The sequence below is a fragment of the Harmonia axyridis genome, chromosome 1, assembly GCF_914767665.1.
Source record: "Harmonia axyridis chromosome 1, icHarAxyr1.1, whole genome shotgun sequence".
NCBI lineage: Eukaryota > Metazoa > Arthropoda > Insecta > Coleoptera > Coccinellidae > Harmonia > Harmonia axyridis.
The window spans coordinates 61,495,810-61,519,695 of NC_059501.1; the positions used below are offsets into that span (position 1 = coordinate 61,495,810).

The 23,886-nt window shown below is 35.4% G+C and overlaps 2 protein-coding genes across 8 annotated transcripts in view; one reads left to right on the plus strand and one right to left on the minus strand.

The window, feature by feature from the left end:
* Positions 1–23,886, plus strand: part of LOC123685144 (serine/threonine-protein phosphatase 2A 56 kDa regulatory subunit epsilon isoform) — a 36,493-nt gene that overhangs the window by 3,115 nt on the left and 9,492 nt on the right. For all 6 annotated transcript variants that reach the window (XM_045624760.1, XM_045624776.1, XM_045624750.1 and 3 more), the window contains exons 2-4: positions 12,250–12,446; positions 19,103–19,428; positions 22,804–23,005. In XM_045624760.1, coding sequence (XP_045480716.1) covers positions 12,250–12,446; positions 19,103–19,428; positions 22,804–23,005 — 725 coding nt within the window. The remainder of the gene's footprint in view (positions 1–12,249; positions 12,447–19,102; positions 19,429–22,803; positions 23,006–23,886) is intronic.
* LOC123685177 (protein lifeguard 2-like) lies at positions 7–9,900 on the minus strand. 2 transcript variants are annotated; one of them, XM_045624803.1, is made up of 5 exons: positions 9,721–9,899; positions 6,867–7,177; positions 5,469–5,735; positions 390–487; positions 185–324 (listed from the first exon to the last, which is right to left on the minus strand). In XM_045624803.1, the coding sequence occupies exons 1-5, from the start codon at positions 9,857–9,859 to the stop codon at positions 318–320; spliced, it is 822 nt and encodes a 273-aa protein (XP_045480759.1). In that variant the 5' UTR covers positions 9,860–9,899; the 3' UTR covers positions 185–317. The 2 variants fall into 2 exon arrangements, with proteins under 2 accessions (XP_045480755.1, XP_045480759.1); XM_045624799.1 differs by having other exon boundaries at positions 7–487; positions 9,721–9,900.

Below are 23,886 nucleotides of genomic sequence, written 5' to 3' on the forward strand. Positions count from 1 at the left end.
TCATTAGTGTTCATGAGGAACTTGTTTATAAAAAATTATGTGAAAATTTTAAAATGAACTTGTGATTAAAACTTATTTTATAAAAGGAACAAACCAATTACCTCTTCAAAAAGCTTTATTATTGTCTGAACAGCGCCAATAAGAACTGAAATATCATAAATATATCTATGTAAAGCTTTAATGCCCCTAATATATACTCTTCAGGTGATAACTCCATATATCGACCTCCCATTATTAGTTGGGTGTCAAACATCAAGTAAAGAATGAATATAGCTAACCCCAAGCCACTGTAAACCAAGTGCAATATTTTGAAACTTTCAGGATCTACGAAAAATATCATTAAGGTACATATCATCCCATAGATCATCAAACCGATGAGCAAAACGTACAACATGCATCCACATTTAGTGATGTCCCATTTCATTTGACATGCCAGTACTGACACTAGAAAACAAACTATTGCTGTTGTGCCAGTGGCCATGTATACCTGTAAAAAAAAGTTGTTATAGATTTTATAGAATTGAGTTTCTTAGTGTTTTCTAAAAAGCTAGTAGGTTCTGAGCTAAGTTTTCAAGGTTATGACATTTTCAATCATTCATTATTATATCGAAAGAGTTAAACTTCCTCAAAGATGTCTGATGTACATGGTCCAGCTGTAAAACTTGAATAGAATATAATTGTAAGTTATAATCCTTCGATTAGTATAGAGTTGTCCAAACATATTCGATCGGGATTAAATCAGGTGAATAGAGTATTCATGACACAACATTAACACTTGCAGATCTTTAATAGAGCAAAGTGAGAACGTGCTTTGTCTTGCTGTAAAGGGAAGCGTGGACCATAAAGACACACATCACGTGAGACCACCCACTATCACTGAAAGCCAATCACCTTATGAGATGATCAATTTTCTCTTGAGGTATCTAATCCCAGTCCACTTATGCCTAAGTGCCGCTGGGGTCTCTCAAGGAATTGCGGTGTTTCATCTCGAGAATGATGACATCTCCGTAGTGGAGCATAGTGACTTTCGTAGCACGGTTGGGTTTATATAATATACTATAATACTATATACTGGCACTTGGTGCCAGGTCAGGACTATAAGGCCCAGTTTCACCAAATGCTTTAATCTTGACTTAGCTCTTAAGTGAGGCCTTAGATCACGATTAATGTAATGTAGCGTTTCACCACACTCCAAAGCGCCATTTTATCGACCAATCGCGATTTAGCACTAATCGGCCATTTTTGGAGGATTATAACCTTTCAAGTTGAGATTAATAATTATTTATCAGTATGGAACTCTTGTCTATGTAATTATTTTTCCGGAAATTTCTAATTTTTGGGTCAATTTTATCAAAATATGACTATATGTATAGGCTCAATATTTCCCATTTAAAATACACGTAAACTTTGTTTTTGTGTTTTATGAAATTTATTGCAAAGAATAATTTATTGATATGTTTGATTGAAATATTATTTAAGAAGCAGTTAAATTTGTTAATAAAAATAAATAAGTTAATAAAATTACTTATATAGTTTTTTTTCCAGAATGTGTGGTTTTGTGAAATGGGATAATTTCTTTTTAACTTCTGCAAGTTTCCGATATTTCGAAGCACATCACTCGACATTTTCGGCAAAAATTAACTTTGTTTTTTGTTTACAAGATGACAAATGTTTTGAAATGTTATGAGTTATGAATGAATGACACCTGACACCTAGCGCCAATGGTGGTCATCACTGCTAATACGATACAGAACACTATCTTTGTTCACAACGTTGCCAAATGGTCTGATTATTTAATCGCGATTTGGTTAATCGCGATCATCTTCGGACGGGTTGATGCATGGTGAAACAGAAAACACTGTTAAGCCTGCTTTAGTAACAAGCGGAGTTTAATCAATCTGGGATCAAGTGCTGTTTGGTGAAACTGGGCCTGAGGTAGATGCATAAGGATCTCCCGAACAAGCTCCTGGAGCTTCTGGCGAAACACTATCGATGTGTGTGGCGTTTTGTTGATAGAACACAATTGTACTCCTCTCCTATTGGCCAGAGCGGGCCGCTTGTCGGCGATTGCTTCCTTCAGACGATCCAATTGTTGACAGTGCAGTTCCGAGTTAACAGTTATGCCTGCCAATCCCATCAAACACATAGGCTGCGTTCAGCTGAAAGAGCAGTTGCAAATCTGATCACTGAGCGCTCACAGATCCTAAAGTGATCAGAGAGCGGTTTTCTGAACGGTTAGCAAATACCTAACCTCTAAAACCTCTGTTTTGACAGTTCTCACAATGTGTTGAGCTTAGTGATCGTAATTCAAAGCCGCTCAGAAAAATGGCGTCCGCTCACTGAACATGTTGAGTATGGGTTCACTGATCAGATTCGTTCAGCGAAAATTCTTCCAACTGTTTTACAACTGTTGTGTCCGCTGAACGCAGCCATAGCAGGCGCGGATCCTGGCCCCACTTTTGGGGGGGGAACTTCTAGATACTCAAAATACTGAAAATGTGGACCCCAGACACTTTCGCCATTTTGGGACGTCATTTTTTTTGCCGTTCATAGATATGGATCTTCCCAAAATGTATTGAAGGTGAAATTTTTGCTGATATTGTAATTATTTGAGCCTAAGTATGTCAAATTCTAGGAGGGACGGCAAAATTTAAGAGGTGCCTGGGTCATTTGGGGGGGGAACGTTCCCCCAGTTCCCCCCGCGTGGATCCGCGCCTGAGCCATAGTAAAACCTTCCTGGCCGTCAATCCTAGCTTGGCCACTGTTTCCACCGGCTTACCGCGTTGGAGCTTCTTATTGAGACCTTATGCAAATGGTTTCAAATGATTTTTTGTGCGATCTTTAGCTCTTTAGCAATCGAAACGGTGGTTATATGAAGGTCGGTCTCGACCATGGTTTCATTGACATTTTCGACAATGGTCTTTGCCTTGCGTAGTTCATCTTGGACATTGTAATTACCGGTACGGAATCGACGAATCCAAAATTCCGCGTGATTAGATGTTACAGTATAAGGAGCATTTCGCCATTATCGAAAAAAAAAATCTGTAAAATATTGCGTATTTCCTCTGCTACTGTTCATCTTCGGCTCACGCTCTAACTAAATTGAGTCAATTAATCACAAAACTGTCAAAAAAGTTTTTGTAGTACGATATCTCTACAGTGACTTTATGTACTACAGTGACGAAACTGCTCGTCAGCATTTTGATTGGTTAGAGCCCTGTCCGCATTAAAGGTCGAACTTTCACCAGAGATCTCTGATTTTCAGTATATACATTCGAGTGCCGGGCTGCTTCTCATGCTTCGAAGCTTTATTGTTTAACTTGTTAGTGATTTTGACTGCTTTACGGGGTTCAAACACCCCAAAATGTGAAGATGTTATCAGAAGAAACGAGCGGTCGACTAACTTTCGCGCATGCGCAGTCGATAATCTGAATCTTGAAACACCGCTTAACGTTTGAATCTATTACTTCCCGCCGACCTTTAATGGCAGACGGCCGAAGTTGTCGTCACTGTAGTATATACGGTCACTGTCGAGGTCACTGTAGATATCTCATATTTCTAACGCCATCTAGTGGAACCCGATCGGACTTATACAACCCGAGATGCAGATAACTGAAGCCATCTATTGGAAAATAACGGATTTTAATTTACTATACCTAATAATATGAGGCAGAACATAATTCAAGGTCCTGGATTCTCGCAATTTTTGTTGTTCAGCTGGATGAATCCACTTGTACCGTACACACGTGTAGGCATACAGTAGCACAGAACACAATATGAGTTTAGATTGGAAATTCGCATGATAAAATGATCGTGATTTCAGAGACGTCATATGATCGTAATTGGCACTAATAAAATGGATGCGAAATTTTTAAATGCTTCACATTGAAAATATTTCAATGTAATAAGCATTTAATCTATTCAACATTTCTACAATTTATACCATGCTTACACCAAAAATAGATAGCGCACTTAACTAATAATTTACAGGCAGCCGTTCCAGATTCAAAATGCAACTCACAATTAATTGGCATAAAATTCATTTGTTCCTGTAGAGTTTTTGCGAGAGTTTTTGCCAAAACGCATTCCATGTTTTCAATATGGTTCAAACATGGCAAGTACTTAGTAATCAAATAATAAAGAATTTCCTGCAGGTATGCTTGGAATTTTCATGATATCTTCTAGCCTCGATATTTTGAACATGTTCTTGGTTTGATTTTCAAAGTTTCTTACAACTGAAACATTTCGAAAGTTTTAAAAGGCGTCTCACCAAATACCCACTAATATACATCAATGTATTTTCTGCCACTCTTTACTTTCGGGTCAGTGTTACATTTGGTGGAAGAAAATGAATAAGAGGCGTTCTTCTGGAGCATGGAGACAATTTTGTTTCAAGAATATGTACACCCAAATTCTTCAAAGCACCTTCTGATGCACCATTCTCCCAATTCGCATTTGGAGAATGTTGCTATAAAAATTTATTGATCAGTTAAGCCTTAAATGAGGTTTCAAAGTGAGAGGCATCTGGTGAAATATGCCCAGCTCCATGGCTCCCTATCTCTCCAAATTGAAAATTTCTTTGGCTGTTCAAAGCTTCTTGAAATCTCTACTGGTTCTTTCTCAACATTAACACTTGGGATATGTAATGCTTGAGTTTCGTTCCCATCTAGATCAACTTCTGACTTCACTTTGATCTGAAGATCCTTTGAAATATTAATAAAAAAGTGATTGAAATATCATATCATGATTGAAAAAGTAAGGAGTTCTCAGAAATAATGATATACAGGGCGTGTCTTTGACTTGTACATATAATTTAACAGTAGATTCCTGAAGTCAAAAGAAATACTTTTTTCTTTTACCATTTCTTCCGATTCGGCCCGATTGAAAAGATACAGGTTGTTGATAATCCATAAAAAAATATTTTTCAGTTCAGTCTCGAATGATTCAATCGGAGGAAATGATTTTTGGAATATAGTTGAGTTGATGAATCTTCTCCCAAAACAAAATTCCATCCAAGTCTTCCAGCTTCTTCATTATGACCATTACATTCCATAAAAATACCAGAAATTCATAGAACACAACTGTTGAAAGTAATTTGAACGCTCATTTAAGAATATTTTACCATTTTGAAGAATGAAATTATTTATCATATTTTCTCATACAATGTCGTCGTTTCGGGTAATTGAATTGTCTGTGAAATGCAAAAAATTGAGTAAATTGCTGCTACTGAACATTACTGTATTTTTTCAGTTCATTCCAGCTTGCATTGAAACCTACCACTTCTATTCATTTGCTATTCGATAATTTCATCCTAGGACATAATGAAATTACCACATTTCCTCTTTCAATGAGAATAAAAGTTGTTTTTCTTAAGAATCTATAGTTGATTCAATAGTTGAAAAACCATCAGGTTTAACTGCTGGACCTTGTACAATGATATCAAAATTTTTGATGACGATAATACTTACGGCTATAGTGTCGTAATAGCAAGAAACATTTGCTAATATGTATGCATAAAGAAGAGTCAGAATTCCAAGCGCAATTATGTTACAGGGAAATGTTTTCCTAACGCTCTCACAGCACACTATAGCAATAACGAGAATTATGGTCGAACACATCACAAGTATCTGCAACAGGAAGTTACGTAGTAAGAAATCCCTTATGGCATCGACATGAATGGCCAGAAAAACAAATCCAAACGTGATTAATAGTTGGATTGTGAGCAGTTTGTAAACCTGAAAAAAAAATTGGATGGTTAGCTATAAGTAACGAAATTGTTTTTTATTTATTAAATTTGATCGTGAAGAATAGTTCGCAATGTATGTCTATAGTCCGTTCAAATAATATAAGACGGAGCAATATAAACAAAATAAATAGCATCGTTTGCGCATAGGGCAACTCTTATTAGTCGAACTGTCATAAGTCCTATCCCACGTTCGTCCCTGATAGAGTGCCAGTTAACAGTATTATACTTGAAGCGGAATGTGGATATGAAACTATAATTCGAATCCAACGGTCCAGGAAGACCTTCGATTATTCATTGCCAACGTTTAAAAATGGGTATGAAATGACAAAAAAGTTATAGCGGTTGAAATGTCCTCGATAACTTCACGAATTCCATCTAACCAGGCCAAACAATGACACTTTGAGGATGCACAGGCGTTTCAACAATCATTCTTGGATTTTCCGAGCTCTAATTACGACAATTCTGCTTCTTAATGTAGTCTCCGAGTAAAAAGTGGGCCTCATCACTGAAGATAATTTTCAGATGAAAATCAAGATCATTTTGATACATTTTATGGAACCTATCAGCGAAGATACGACGTTGCTGGTGATCAGCTGACTCGAAATCTTGTGTTAACTGAACTTTAAAAGCTTTAAGATCTTATTTGTGGAATGGCTAATTCCACGAATGACAAGGAATCGACAAACCTTGGTTTTCGTCAACACTACGGCATACAGGAGCAATATTCTCAGTTGTTTTTGGGCGACGCACACAATTTCTATTCTCTACATCACTAACTTGCCCCAACAGCTGAAATTCTTGCACCACTTTCACTACTGCCGGTTGAGAAGGTGCATCAAAAAGTTGCTTTAGTTCTGCTTGCTGTGACTTCAAAATTTTCACCATTTTTGTACTGAATGTTAACAATTTCAATGCGTTGTTGAAGCGAATATATTCCATTTTTAGTAATGACGTAATGAAAGAGGATACCCTTAGTTTTCTACATAAATGTAAGACTAAGGCTCTTTTTTCCGTCCGGCTGACAGTTAGCACCTAAATTGTCAGCGTCTTTAAGTGAAACAATGGTGAAAAGAATGGGCCTTAGTTTACCCTACAGATTCTCAAATTGTTGTTCACCTACCTTATGAACAAAACGATTTCTCACTTCAACCGTATTGAACATAAATACTCTGTCGCTATCATCATCATTTCCATAAGCGAAGAAACTTGGATTACCACCGCCCGGGCCTCGACGTTCTTCTCTAGCCATTGCCGTTTCCCTTCCCGAACGGACAACTTCCGTTCTCCCCCCCTGTACTGGTGGGGGTGGCCCATATTGGTAAACTGGCTGACCGGCTACAACTTGTTGTCTGTAGTACCGCTGTTGATATTCGGGTGGTTGGTTGGAATCCACCGGCTCATCGACATGTTTTCCCATGCTTTCCAGGTGTTCTGGGAAATTATTCAAGTTTCCGATTATGTTTTTTGTCATTGATAGTCAGTTGATAATTATTAGTTGCTATAGAAATAAAGGAGCTGCAACATTGATGGTTTTGCGCACCAAGTCATAATGAAGCTTATAGTCTTCATTCATTCATTCCTCTCTTTAATGTGCTCACCATTTTACGGTATGTACACAGATCAAGTCTCGACACGTTTTTATTGCATACTACTCAGTCATACTACATTTAAATCTAGACAATTTTTGTTTTTGTGACAAACTAAGGACATACACAACCATCCATGCCCTTGCCGGGATTCGAACCCGATACCTTAGCTTTGGCAGTCAGGAACCATCCTACTGCTGCCACCAAGGCAGGTTAAGCTTATAGTCTTCGTTCACGAATTGGATAAGTTACTATAAACTGCTACTTTTTTTTTATTTGAACTTTTTTCTCGAGGAAGTTCGCTTTTACCGGCATACAACCTGCCTGAGTCCCTCAGAATATAGATAGAAGGAACGGAAAGTAAACATTTGTGTTCGATCCCGAATACAAGAGAGATGGAAGTTTAGTGTCACCAATCACAATCGAGCTAGCCGATTGTGTGTGCGAGCCATAGGAGTGGAGAATCCTGATTTGATTGTTGGATGCTTCATCAGGAATCTTTTTTCATAACTTCACAATAGCTAAATCATTAAACTGACAAAAACATTGACCTTTTGAAACACGAAAGAATTTTTATGAATAAATCAAATTGTAAACTATTTTTGAGCATCAATTGATAATTTCGAAATTAATCAAATTATGTTACGCTACTGCTATAGTTTCCCGTCAGACAAGGAGTGACGAATGTTGGCATCAAGTTACATCAGTTACAAGGCGATTTCCGTTCCTCTTATTAATGTTCTAAGCTGAGTCCATTGCTGTTTAATCTCGTAATGGATCGAATAATTGAGAGAGTCAGAAAGATCAGAGCGGTTATAAGATGGGAAATCGCTAACTGAAGATTATGTGCTATGCAGATGACGCCATCCTGGTAGCAGAGGGCGAAGACGATCTACAACTTCTCCTGTATGAGTTCAAAATGGGCGCAGAAGAATTGAACATGAGTATCAGCTGTGAGAACAAACAAAAAATAGAACAGGTGTCAAGATTCAACTATCTAAGAGTAATAGTATCCAGTGAACGATCCGTTATAGAAGAGGTACGAGCACAAGCGCACAAAGCCGCAAAGATCGGAGGCTGTCTAAGAGACCTAATCTGGATCAACAGAACCATGAGCCATTAAACGAAAACTCGCATATACCGGGTGTCCCAAGTTGTCGTATACAAGCAATATCTAGCTTATTTGACAAGATAACCATCCCAATGATATATCAAAAAGGTTTGTAGATTTGACAGCCCTGTGGTAGCTACCCCTATCTTGGCATTTTCAAATGGCAACCCCTGTATATTGTCAGTGGAAATTTCGTGTCATTCTATTTGGAATACAACGATAGTAGTATACTTGGTATTTTTTTATTAATAACAACAAAAAATTAACATTTTGTGAAATATGAATTGCAACCAAAATATTTACTATGCAATTCAAGAACGAAGAAACATTTGAAGCAAGTTTTTTGTAATAAAAAGCATCGGTTTTTTAAAACAAAAAATTCATCTACTTCTCATATGTGGAGTATGTACAAACATATAATTTATATTAATGTTTTTGTTATTACTGAAAAAATATCAAGTATGTGCTATCTTTGTATTCCTTATAGAATGACACGCAACTTTCACTAACAATATACAGGGGGTGCCATTTGAAAATAAAAAGTGAGGGGTAGCTACCACAGGGCTGTCAAATGTGAGAACCTTTTTTATACATCATTAGAAAGGTACTTTGATGTTATTCGAAGCATTTCTTTAAATTTTTTATTATCTTGTCAAATAAGCTAGATATTGCCTGTATACGATAACTTGGGACACCCGGTATAAAGCGTGTGTGAGACCAGTGCTCACATATGCCGCCGAAACGAGGTCAGAAACATCTTAAACCAAGAGAATGGTAAGAACAACAGAAGTGAGGTTTTAAGATGCAACAAAGGAGTAAGAGTCAGAGAACAATTGAGGAGTGCGGACATAAGGAAGGAACTGGAGACATAGGATGTGGTCAGAGCACGCAGCAGGTTCCGGAGAAACCATGTAGAGAGGATGTCAGCAGGAAGAAAATTCAAGCAGAAAATCGAAAACTTGACTGAATTGAAGTCAGAATCTTTTGAGCGCTCATTAATTACTGCTCTGCGCTCAAAAGATCCTGACTCCAATTCAGCCGATTAAATACATAGTTCTGTCGTCTCCAAGGGCGCAATTGGGACATGAATGACGAGCGCTCTGACTTCAAGTCAGTGCTTTCCTCAATTTTATTCGATTTTTGGATCCTATACATTCCAAAATGTAAGCGATTTGAAAGTTTTTTTTTTTTTAGAAGTGAACCAAAAAACGGATAATCGAATGAGTGAAATGGCGATTACAAATTATGAAGATTATTTTATTTACTTTGTATATTACCTGCTGTATCGATTCCATTAGTTTTAGATGTGAAAAAAAATCTTTTCGGTTTTCTTGAATTTGGCTGACTTTCCATCATTTGGTTTCTTAGTATCACGTCTTCCTTTCGTTCAAGAGTTTTGTTCCTTGTCATTTCCATTTTTGAATAACTACTCGTTGTGAGTTGTCAACAACTATTGATATATGTCAAAATTTTTCTATGGCTTTTATTGTGTACTTATTCTGTAGTACTAGGTTAGGCTATCATTTCATAAAAAAAGTCTGTGATTTGTAATTTGTGAATTATTAACAGAGAATGATATTAAATGTTAAAAATGATAGAGAACTCTTTCTCAAATAATTCGGAATTTAAATTGATCGACATCTAAATTTGCTAATTAGGTTGGCAAAATCTCTCTAATTGTTTCTGCGGTGAGTTCAAACTTAGTTGTTGTAGAATTTTTCCAAAAGTGTTCAAAAGGTGTTGAAATTTTTCTTAAAAACTGACTATTTATTAATTGCTCTGAAAACGGTGGGTTTCAAGATGTACTTATTGCGCATTTATTGGTACGCCATTGAGATATTTCAAACTGAAAAACATTTTTTGTATTCCTCGTTCGATTTGTGACAAAAAATCTCTCATGCCGTTTTTCGTATGGGGTGCCGTTTTTATGCGAAAAATGAAACATCTTACGCGTTTTTTATTTTTTTTTTATAAATTATCCACTATTAGATAGTTTAATGTTTTAAAATTGAGATGTTTTTCCATAAAACAGCGACCCATAAAAAAAGGAGGAAGGAGGGATTTTTTTTTCAAATTGAACAAACAATTAAATACAATTTTCAATTCGAAATATCTCAGTGACGTTATATTTTTTCTTTCAAAATAATTGAGAACATTAAATACATTAATCGAAATCATTATCAATGATGATCATAAAATTCTTAATTGTATGTATGCATAAAATTTGTAGCCACCATTTTTCATTTGAATATATCGACCCGCTTCAGAGCACTGAATGAATAGTTAGTTCAAAAAATCTTCCAACACCCCGTATCTCGGATTACGAAGTATTTGCAAACAAGTCAGTATTTTTTCCACGAAGAATCACCCTCTGGAGTCTATCTTATACCGTATGATATTTTTTCTGTTAATTTCAAAACTGCAGATTCTCTTGAAATGAAAATTTTGCTTTTGGACATAGAAAAATTTCATATTGGTCGCGTAATATGAACCATGAAAACTCAAAAAGAACTCAAGAAAAAAGTACCCAATATTTTCGTGACCCACAAAACCCCACGGAGTTGAGATTTTGGATTTTGATATAAAATATCGATTTCAAGGTTTGTGCAAAATTTGAAGCTGATCACATCACAGAACCATATAAAATGCATGAGAAATATTAAAAAAAAAAACAATATTTCCGTGGCCATAGATCTCGGTCGGGTCGAGATTTTGCCGTATACAAGGTGATTCCTAAACGCCCTACGGACATATGTCCGAATTTGCTTCGTTTCCGAGATACAGGGCGTTGAAGTTTAAATAGTATAATTTCTAAAACAAGTTGCAGAATAGGCTCCTATTCTAACATAAATGCGAAATTCGTCGCTCGTTTTCGAAAGCATGAGAATTGACCATATTCACCGTCGCCATATTGTTGTGCGACAATACCAACTACCAAGTGTTTCCAACGGAGAAATATTGAGTTTACTAGAAAAATACCGCTAATATCAAAATTACTATCAGCCATAGAGATTTTTCTTCTACTGACTATTTCCAAAAATGGAGCGAAGCCTTCATTTACACACTCGGCCACAGTTAAATTGTTCATAAAACCACCTTTCACTAATGTTGTTATTTCCAAAAGGTGAAATTTTTGCGAAATATTGTCCCCAAACAAGTCTATCTGGCGTAGCAGCCAGAAAAGGTACACATAAACTTTATATTGTGGAATTTTTCTAGTTAACTAAATATTTCTTCGTTGGGAACACTGGGTAGTTGGTATTGTCGCACAATAATATGGCGACGGTGAATATGGTCAATTGCCTTCTGCAACGAGTATTAGACGATATTTTCTCTATTTCAGTCAAGTTTTGTGAAATATTGTCGAAATTCAATGAAAAATTCAGATTATACATCCTAGTGACATTTGTATTGTATCTTGGAAGTTGGTGCGACTGTTACGAAGATTGACAGATTACGGAATATGAATTTGAATCGTACGTTTCAAATTTTGAAATAATTTATAATTACGCAAAAAATTCGTGAATTATTTCTGCTGAAATCGATTTAACACCAACAGAATTAAGAGAAATCGCGAATAATATTGCAAATCATTGCACTTGATCCACATTATACCATATTGTCAATTGATGTGTGTTGAATTTTGACAGGATTGGAAGTCTGTGTAGACAACCACAAAACAAAATATATAACTGAAAACAATGCTGTAATGAGTTCATTACAGCACTGTTTTTAGAATTGTAATGAACTCATTACGATATCCAAATAGAGCAAGATCTTTATGAAATATTCATTTTTCTTTCCAGATGTGCCAGCTTCTGATCAGGAAGAATTGTTTATTCGTAAACTTCGACAGTGTTGCGTTGCCTTTGATTTCATGGATCCGGTAGCAGATATCAAGGGGAAGGAGGTGAAACGTTGCACCCTCAATGAACTGGTGGATTATATTACTGCCGGTCGAGGAGTACTCACTGAACCGGTGTACCCAGAAATCATTAAAATGGTTTGTACATTTATAGTACCAATTCTTTCTAGGGCCATTTATTCGATATATTTTCTCACTATGAATGCGCCTGCAACCTGCTTCAACAGATTCAATTAGCTTTAAACAGAGTTAATTATTATTTATTTTCTCACTTGCGGGTTCGCATTTCTCCGTTTCCTATAGGGCTAGCAGTTGCACTAATCCATTAGGAAACGGATGCACGCGACACCATTCAGTTTCCTAAGTGGTTTACGCATCTTATACATTTATGTCCTCTACGTACAGGGTGTTCCACGTAAGCGGGTCACTGAATTTTGTGACTTATCCTTTGAGCAATATTGAAAAGTGACCCGTCACAATTTTTTCACGGGCTATCCAAATATGTTATCGGAAAAACTATCGAACCAAGGTATAGAAAGTTATTGAGGAAAGACCGTTTTCCCAAACGAATTTTTTTGCAAATTTGGCTGGTTTTCAAATGAGAAGATTTATTTGTCACCAATTTTTTTTTTCATTTGAACTAGGGGTGCAACGAAACGCCATTTTCAAACCGAACCGAATTTTTCGATCCGGCTGTATTGGCCGGACCGAACCGAATTTGTAGGCCGAATCACAAACCGAACCGTTGGCCGGATCGCAGATCGAAACTCCTTCATAGAAGCTTCAGAAAAAGGACTAGAGGAGCGTTGCAAAAATCTAGTTTTTAATAAAAACTATTCCATAGCTACCTTCATCGACCCGAGATATAAAAATGTGTTTTAACACATCGGAAAAAAAATCAATTATTTCCATTGTGATCAAGGAAATAACTTCTATAAGTAGACTTACTGGAGGAAGCGATTCGGAAACGAATAACTCAGATGACGAACCATTAATAAAAAAAAAGAAGGCCAGTAACGAGACTTCAACTTTATGGCAATGCTTTGAAGACATTGCCAATTCCTCTAAAGAAAACAAAAACTGTGATGTTAAAAAATCATTCACGGATGAAATTGGTGAATACCTCCAAAAACCCATTTTAGATCGGAATTCGTGTCCTCTCGAATTTTGGAAGACACAGAATAAAAACTTTCCTTACATTTTCAAACTTGTACCGAAATTTCTTTTATGTCCTGGAACAAGTGTTCCAAGCGAACGCTTATTCCCAGAAATGAGGAACATTTTCGAAGATAAGAGAAGTTCGTTGAATCCCTAAATGGCCGAAAAAATAGTGTTCATTCATGAAAATGTTTAGTTTTTTATTTGACTACTCTATAGAATCAGAAATATTTTTGTTTTCATCCTGATGTTATTAATTATGTTATGATCCTTTTCGTGAAGAGTATTTTTTATGTTTTCAGCTGTGATAATTATGAATTACGTTCCTTTTCTAGAAGACTTTTATTTTTTAATCTGTGATATTTAGGATTGATATATCATATTTCTAGAAGACTTTTTATTTTTATTATGCAAATAAATTATCAAAATTATCTCCTGTTTTTCTTTCAATTTTCACTTGGAAAAATTCGGCCGAATCGAATTGGAATTCGGCCTAGGCCGGAATTCCGGCCGAGCAGCCGAATCGGCCGGAATTGGTAGTTCGGTTCGGTTTCGGTTGCAGCCCTAATTTGAACCCCCGCTTTTCAAGAAAACAGAAGATTTTTTCTTGTAAAATATACTTCATATTATTCTCCCATATTTTCTGAATGCTCAATCGATTCTGAATCCGAATATGTGAATATAGTGGTAGTTTTATATTTATTTCAAGCAATTCCATTCAAAATCAACTTGAGGGAATTCGGATTTCATATTCGGAAAATATATCCATGTGTCTGTGGTTCAATAAATATTTGATTATCAAATTTTGAAGTCTTCATTCTCGATTATAATAAAAGCTAAAATATAATATAAATCTTCTATTATAATCTCTATCTCCTTCTTCTTCTTTTTTTTATCACGATAGTGGCTTATATTATAATCGAGAATGAAAACTTAAAAATGTTACAATCAAATATTTATAGAACCATAGACAACATGGATATAACGAGTGTTCATTAAAATTCGTGGTCAAGAGGGCTGTAGAGAAATTAGAGTGGATTTTTTGTGATTACAAGTAGCGCTTGGTTTGTACCATATATCACTAACATTTGTTTACATGCTCCAAATCTGGGAACTATATAGTACAAGCTAAGCGCTACTTGTAATCACAGACAATCAACTCTAATTTCTCCACAGCACTCTTGACCAGGAATTTTAATGAACGCTAGTTAGTTCCAGCTATGGGAGTTGAACAGTAAGACAATCCACTGGACTAACACTCCTAGACTTGCTCAGGCAAAGAAATTCGTGAAGTTTTCACCTACTTACACCAGAAAGCTCCTGAAGCTGTCGCGAGCGGAGCTTCGGGTGATGGTGGGACTGCTGACGGGGCACTGTCGGTACAAACATCATTTGTACCGTATGGGTAAGTCAGCAGACGAGATTTTCAGGCTCTGTGGATCGGAAGTAGAAACGGCTGAACACTTGATATGCAAGTGTCCAGAGCTGGCTGGTCTAAGAACCATTCACATGGGCAAGCCGGTCCTGGATACCAGAGAGGTAATGGCCAAGGCCCCTAGGGAGGTTGTCAATTTTATCAACGTCATTGGCGACCTCCCTGGATTTCTATGAATGAGTAGGGTAGTGAACAAAAGATCTGCATGGTCGCAGTTCCCGGAAGGCTTACCGAAGCAAAACGATCCCAGTTCAAATAATAATAATAATAGTTCCCAGATTCGAAGTATGTAAATGAATGTTAGTAATATGGTACAAGCAAAGCGCTACTTGCAATCACAGAAAATCCACTCTAATTTCTCCATAGCACTCTTGACCACGAATTTTAATTAACGCTCGTAATTTTTCGAATATGGAATCTGAATTTCCTCAAGTTGATTTTGAATGGAATAGCTTGAATAGAATACAATTGAAATAAATATAAAACTACCACTTCATTTACATATTCGGATTCAGAATGGATTGAGCATACAGAAAATATGAAAAAATATTATTAAGTATATTTCGCAGAAAAAATCCGTTTTCTTTAAAACCAAAAGTTCGAATGAAGAAACAATTGGCGAGAAATTGTCTATAGACCTTCTTATTTTGAAAACCAGTCAAATTTGCAAAAAAAAATTCTTGGAAATACGATTTTAACTCAATAACTTTCCATGCCTTGGTTAGTTAGTTTTTCCAGTGATATATTTGAATAACTCGTGAAAAATACTATCATATTAATGGGCCACTTTTCATATTTGCTTGAAGGATAAGCCACAAAATCCAGTGACCTGCTTACGTGAAACACCCTGTACATGCAAAGAAATTTGTGCTTATGCACCTACAGGGTGTCCCAGGAGTAACTCTCACCAGAGGTAGAGTAGGACTAGATGAGTATGGATTGACTGCAAAAAATGAGTGTCTGCCTTTCCTCAGAAAGCTACAGGGTGAGTATATTCATGGAAATAAAGAAACCATCATCAGAACCAAACTTATCGGCGGAATTGATTGAAACTTGGGATGTTATTGGCACAAGCCGAGGTCGAATCAGATAGATATTAATCATTCCAGGAACGGACTCATTATTTCTCATTTGAAGTGTTCCGGTTAAAAATATCACTTTGTGTTTCTTTATATTTTCAAAAAGTACATAAATTCATCTTCAATACGAGGTATCACTCAAAGTTGTTACATCTAACATCCTCTTTTTATGAATTTTTGAAATTGGACAAAATTAGAAAAAATCGATTTATTCAGGAGTGAGGTATCTTAACAGTCGTGAATGAATATAAAGAGTAAAAATCTTCCAGCGAACATCTAGTTTATGATATAAGTTTCCTAATATATGAAATAATTCATCAGCGAAACAGCAATAAAAAACAGAAAAAAAATTCTCAAAAACAAAATATGAATTTTTGTGGTCATTTTCTATTCTGAAAACATGCTGACAATAGATTTGAGGTAGTAATTACATACTTATTGTTATAAAATTTTGAAATTATTAAAATGATCAATTTGACAAATATAGAATATGCTGATATTATGTTCGTGTATTTGATATGCGTAAGGGAAATGAACGAGGCTCAGTTCACCAAAGATGGTACGCTTAATACACAGATTTCTGACGGTCGCTTAGTAAGTTCAGTTCATATTGACTTCTTACAAAGTAATTAAACCCTGCTTTCTACAAGGCATTATTACAGGAATATATTTTCTCTAATTCTGTGGTTATTCCGTTCATTCTTCCACATCTTGTAGAACAAAATCGTGCGAGAATATATCAGAAACGCACAGTTTTCATGGTTATATTTTATTATTCTATGTTGGCACTCCGAACTTTCCGCTACGGCTTTATCTGTCAATTCATCAAATTGCCTTAAAGAAATCAGTTCTGCCAACCAACATTTTTCAATGCAAAAATCACTAAATTATATTTATGGAAATATTTCATTAATTTCAATGAAAATGCAATGAATTAGAGAAAATAATGTATAATACTCGTACAGAAGGCTCATTCTACCACTCGTTCATTCCAAAACTCGCCACTTCGTGGCTCGTTTTTGAATTTTGAACTCGTGGAAGAATATCAATGCCTTCTGCACTTGTATTATAAATAACTATTCAACATTATGGGGCTGGACCACATTTTGGTTTAAAAGTGAGAAATAAACTTGATAAAAATTACCCAAATGTCGAGGAGTATCCGTTTCATGGTCTTCTCGATCTCCAGATCTTAATCAACTTGATTATTTCTTATGGGGAGAATTGAAGGATATGACTAATGCTGAATACATCCAGTCAAGACTGGTGCATAAAATAATTAACTGTTGCGATATATGTATTAAGAAATAATCAAATGATTTTCACTTCTGTTCAAATAACCTTTACTAAATTCCGACTTAATTATTAAATGAGTTTATTAAAGCTCCTGACCTTCTGAATGATTTTTCAGGAAATATTTTACTTTTCATATTCAATCACGAGATATCTCGGTGCTGTTATGTGAATTATTCAAATTTTTCTAACTTTGTCCAATTCCAAAAATTCATAAATAAATAATGTTAGATGTGACAACTTTGAGTGATACCGCGTATTGAAGCTGAATTTATGTTCTTTGTGGGGATATAAACAATGGTTTTAAATTCTAAATACTAAGTGATGTTTTTAACCTGAACCCTTTAAATGAGAAAAAATAAGTCCGGTTCTGAAATATTGAAATAATTAATATCTCTCTGACTCGACCTCGGCATGTGTCAATTACATTCCAAGTTTCAATAAATTCCGCCGATAAGTTTGGTTCTGATGAGGATTTCATCATTTTCATGAATATGCAAACCACCCTGTGGCTTTCTTAGGAAAGGCAGAAATTAATTTTTTTGCAGTCAAGTCCTACTCTACCTCTAGTACAGTAGTGCAGTTACTCCCGGGACATCCTGTATACTGTTACGTTTTAAAATGATGTTTGAGATGATAATTTGTAATTTGTTCTTGAGATTAGGGATATTTTAGGTTTGTTCATATTGTATATGATTAAAAATTGAAACACTTTATTTCCGCTTATACAGGGTGAGTCGAGAGGAACGAGCCAAACTCTAGGAGCGTATTGTACACGCGCCTTTGGTGCTTCATTTGATTCATGTCTTATTGTCCCAATGTGTTTTTTGAGCGTGATCAAATAATTTCAATCTTCGTGTTAAATTTCGTGTGGATAACGTCAGCAGAACATTAAAAATATATGCAGAATATATTTAAAAAAAAACCTAATATTTTAGTGACAACATATTCGATCAAATTGAAATTTTGGACGTATATAGTATTTTATTTTATTGTATATTCCATGTGCAGGTTGGTGAATAAGTGCGACAAACTTCAGGCGGTAATTCTGCATGGAAAAATAATGACAGCTTGCTATACAGGGTGTAACATGAGTGACTGGCCATAGCCTAGTGATGAATACAGGTCATCCAGACCTTTCAGAAAAGTAGCTTGTTTTGTATCCTATAAGACTGTTAGTTTCGGTGATTAATGAAAATTGGCCTAAATTTCTGATCTCCGTAATTTGGGAATCAGGAGTCCGATTTCGTTCAAATTTTGTGGGTGTATTCACCTAATGTAACGATCAATGTAATTTCAATATTTTCAGGGCAGTACTCAGGTTATTTAGTTTTTTCTTGATACTTCGAAATCTATATTTTTTACACGTTTTAAAAAAATATCGTTATTGCGATGAAAAAATATTTAATTCAACTTTTACTTTGAATGACACTGGAGGTACCAAGGACTTATTGAATGACTTGGTAGATTGACTTCTTTGTATTATCTTAATGTTTATTTGCTTATGTGTTATAAAGCGGTCGTGTCTACTAGGAGTTTATTTTCTAGGGATAATTTGGACTTTACCTTTTTATCAGCCAGTACAATTCCTTACTTGAACTCTTTTGTCACCTGTATTTAGTTGTTGTTAATTTTAGAAAAATATATTTGTTCGTGATTATCATTAAGATTGTGGTTAGCTACCTATATCCAGTTGCTATCAATATACTGGAATTTAAATTATTTTAATTTTCATCTTGATCCTATGAATAATTTCAAATACTTGCTCAACAGTCTGAACTGAAAGATCATGTTTGCTTTTGAATGTAATTGTTTTCCTCTTGTTACAGATTTCGGCAAACCTATTTCGAACTCTACCTCCTAGTGAAAATCCAGATTTCGATCCAGAAGAGGATGATCCTACACTAGAAGCGAGCTGGCCGCATTTGCAATTAGTTTACGAGTTTTTTTTGCGTTTCTTGGAAAGTTCTGATTTCCAACCAACAATTGGCAAGCGAGTGATAGATCAAAAGTTTGTTCTTCAATTGCTTGAATTGTTTGACTCAGAAGATCCAAGGGAGAGGGATTTTCTTAAAACGGTATTGCATCGTATTTATGGAAAATTCCTCGGTCTGAGGGCTTTCATCCGAAAACAGATAAATAATATATTTCTAAGGTGAGTTAAATATTCATACATTGTGTCCGTAAAGTATGGAACAAATTCATTTTTAGCTAAACAGCCCATCTTAAAAAATAAACCTGAAACACGTCGATTTTTGATTTTAATTTACCGTATTTTAAAATAATAATCTAATATACAGGGTGGATTACTTTCGAGTAATGACGTCATCGTCATTTTTTTTCAAATAGAACACCCCCATTTTCGGATTACTCTAGGTGAGCTGATTCCAAAAATGTATCACATGTTGTTTCCAATTGGTACAGGGTGGACAAAAATACAATACTTTTGTGTGTGCTCATAAAGTAACGCGTAACATTCTTTATTAGTTAAATTAACAATATTATCAAAAATACTTATTGTCTAGCGGCAATTGGTTTGAATGTAACACCCTGTAGTTTGTTACATTTTTAGATTAATAAAAATGAGCTGTTTCCAAACATGTTTGGTACTTGTGGTACAGCAGACAGAATATGAAAGAAATTATTTTTTATCAATTAAAAAAAAAATAGTCATTATTTGTTTATTGCCGCTAGACAATAAGCATTTTTGATAATATTGTTAATTTAACTTAGACTTCAATAGTAAACATACTCTTTGGGGCTCCCGTCTAATAATGCCCAAAGACAGAGAGCTGGCCAAATTAATACAGGACAAAAATTACGCCTTCTTGTCAACCGGAAAACCAACATATTGGCCCAGTGACCCAAACAAAATACCGGACCTCCTAGACTTCTTCATTGTTAATGGTATATAATCCACATATATGAAGGTGGAATCGTCCTATGATCTGTCATCTGATCACTCCCCAATGATAGCATCATTGGGAACGTTTGCCCTGGTCAGGAAAGCCAGATCAAAACTTCACAACTCCAAAACCAACTGGGGAACCTACCGAAGCAAAGTGGAGCAACAAGTTAATCTATCAGTGAGTCTCAAATTTCCATCTGAAGTTGACGAAGCGCTAGAAATGTTGACGAACATCCTAAAACAGTCAGCTATAGACAGCACTCGAACCATGAAAAAAAGTGGGTCAACAAAATCAATACCTATTGACATTAAAAGATTGATTGCTTTTAAGAGAAGATCAAGATGGCAAAAAAACACATGCCCCAAATGACAAAAGAATATTCAACCAGATTAGCAGAGATCTTAAAAATAAACTGAGGGACCTACAAAAAACTCATTTGCCGAATATGTAGCTGGCTTGAATAGGTATGACAGCTCTATATGGAAACCAATCAAGTCAAAAAGAAAACCAATTGAACGAGTCTCACCACTCAAAAATGTAACAAACACAAACTGCAATTGGGCCAGAAACGAAAAAGAGAAGGCAGATCTTTTTGCAGAGCACCTTGCCAAAGTGCTATATGACCAAGGAACTGACGTAGATATCGAAGAATATACTCTCAGTATTCCTCCTAATGTACCCAAAATAGAACCATTCACACTAAATGAAGTAAAACAAGAAATCGCTTTTTTGAACGTCTGAAAAGCTCCAGGTATAGATGGGGTAAAACCAAAAATGATCAAAGAACTTCAGGAAATAGTAGTGAAACTATGAACTTACATCTTTAATGCAATTATAAGACTGAAATACTGGTCAAAGATGCTAAAGTTAGCTGTAATAATCATGCTTTTAAAACCAGGTAAGCCTCCAAATGAAGTGTCATCATACAGACCAATAAGCCTATTATCAACGATCTCAAAATTGCTTGAAAGAATTATACTGCGCGGGATTGAGACAGACATCCCCAATGACCAATAGATTCCCTCTCACCAATTTGGATTCAGGCAAGGACATTCAACGGTTAAACAAACTCACCAAATAACTAGAGTCATCAATCAAGCATTCGAAGATAAACAGTACTGCACCTCAGTATTTTTAGATGTGAGTCAAGCTTTTGACAAAGTCTGGCATGTTGGGTTAATGTATAAAATCAAAACTACTTTTCCTCTAAATTATTTCAGCATTTTGAAATCATATCTTACGGATCGAGAATTCAGGACAAAAATAGGCGAGGAAACATCTCAAAATTACCCAATTGAAGAAGGGGTTCCTCAGGGAAGTGTATTGGGTCCTATCCTCTATCTTCTGTACACTTTTGATCTGCCAACAATTAACAACACAAGAACTGGAACTTTTGCAGATGATACAACCATAATAGCATGCCATGAAGATCCCACAACAGCAACAAAACTTGTACAAGAACATCTTAATCTGGTAGAATCTTGGGCCAGCAAATGGAAAATAAAAAAGAATGAAATAAAATCAAAAAAGGTAGACTTCACTTTGAGGAAAGGACGATGCCCACCAATTCACCTGAATGACAAAGCAATACCAGAAGCAGAAATGGCCAAGTATCTAGGTTTCCACTTAGATACCAGACTTACTTGGAAAGAGCACATCAAAAAGAAAACAAGTTGAACTTAAAATCCAGGAAATTTATTGGCTTATGGGGAGAAAGTCAAAAACTGTCTCTAGAAAATAAAATTCTTTTATATAAAACAATTATAACTCCAATTTGGACGTACGGACTTGAAATTTGGGGATGCGCAAGCAAGTTAAATATAGCTATCATCCAAAGGTGCCAGTCTAAGATACTGCGTATGATAGCCAACGCACCATGGTATGTTACTAATCAAACACTTCATGAAGATCTGAAAATACCCTCTGTTCAGGATGTCATAAAAACAAGAAGTAGTTAATATCAGTCTAAACTGGAAGTACACACAAATATCCTTTTACAACCTTTAACACAAGTCAACAAAACAAGAAGACTGCAAAGGAAATGGCCAACTGACCTGATGGACTACTAAAAGATTCTCCTAATGGGGAGAATATCTTCACGACATGTTGAAATAGTTTTCTTAAAATTAGCTCATAGAATTTATTCTGATTGCTGATAAATAAACTCTTATAAAAAAAAAGGTTGGTTTTGAATGGAATTGCTTCAAATAAATATAACACTACCACTCTATTCACATATTCCGATTCAGAACAGAAAATATTATGAAATATATTTTTTGCAAGAGAAAATCTTATATTTTCTTGAAAACCAGACGTTAAAATGAAGAAACAATTGGTGCGAAAGAGTTGACCTTCTTATTTTGAAAACCAGTCAAATTTGCCTCAATAAATGTCTATGCCTTGGTTCGATAGTTTTCCGATGACATATTTGGATAGCCCGTGAAAAATACTATCAATACTGATGTGTCACTTTTCAATATTGCTCAAAGGATACGCCACAAAATCCAGTGACCAGCTTACGTGAAACACCCTGTACATAATATTGATACTCATTTCAATGAGTATTTATTTACTTTGAATTGATATGATTTTCATCGGTTCTGAAATCTTAATTGTTACAGATTTGTGTATGAGACTGAACACTTCAATGGAGTTGGTGAATTGCTCGAAATTTTAGGCTCGATAATTAATGGATTTGCACTACCTCTGAAAGCAGAGCATAAGCAGTTTCTGGTCAAGGTACTGATACCTCTGCACAAGGTAAAATGCCTATCCTTGTATCACCCCCAGCTGGCCTACTGTGTGGTACAATTTCTGGAAAAGGTATCTTCAATAATATTTTTTGCATTGTTATAAAGCTGTTGAAATGCAGTCATAACTTAATGATATACATCAGCAAAACCTAATAATTAACTTCTTCAAATCTATTGAGAAGTATGTACAGGGTGGGAAAATTTCCATGTTTTAGAACTACAACTTTCACACCAGAGGGGATAGAGAAAATCTGATACCTCATTTTCGTTCTCTTTTTCTGAGAAACTAACAAGTATTCGTTTTTTCCACCTTCTCTTGTTTTCGAAATAAAAGCAAAAATTGGAAAAATGGCGACATCGAAAAAAATATCTCCGTTAATACTGATGATAGAGCTCTGAAATTAAAACATTATATAGGCACTTTTTTACGTAGAATCCAGTGGTGTGCTCGTCCTTTCAACAGGGTTTTTAATTTCGAAATTATTATGTTCTTTCCAATGGGAACACTAGATTTCTGTGCCATTTTTTGATAGCTCAATTTTTCCTCTCAAAAATATTTAACATCGTATGATTCGTATGAATGTAAATAATAGAAAATGTTCAAAAACTTTTTCCATCTAAAAGTCTCAATATTTCTATGGTTTCAACTGTTAATTACCGTCATTCTGGAGGCCTATAAAAATAATCTTCTGATGTATCCATTGCATTGCATTACATTGAAACAGTCGATCATGTGGATCTTTTCGTTATTTATAAGATATGTATATCTAGATTCGAATTTTGTAGAAGGATAGTGTTCTTGTTATAGGAAGCTCTATTTTTCTGTGCTTGTCAACAGTTGAAACCATATAAACATTGAGAATCTTAAATGAAAAAAGGGTTTTTCGCTATTTTCTATTATTCATATTGATACAAACCACACGATTACATATAGTTTTGAAATCAGGAAAA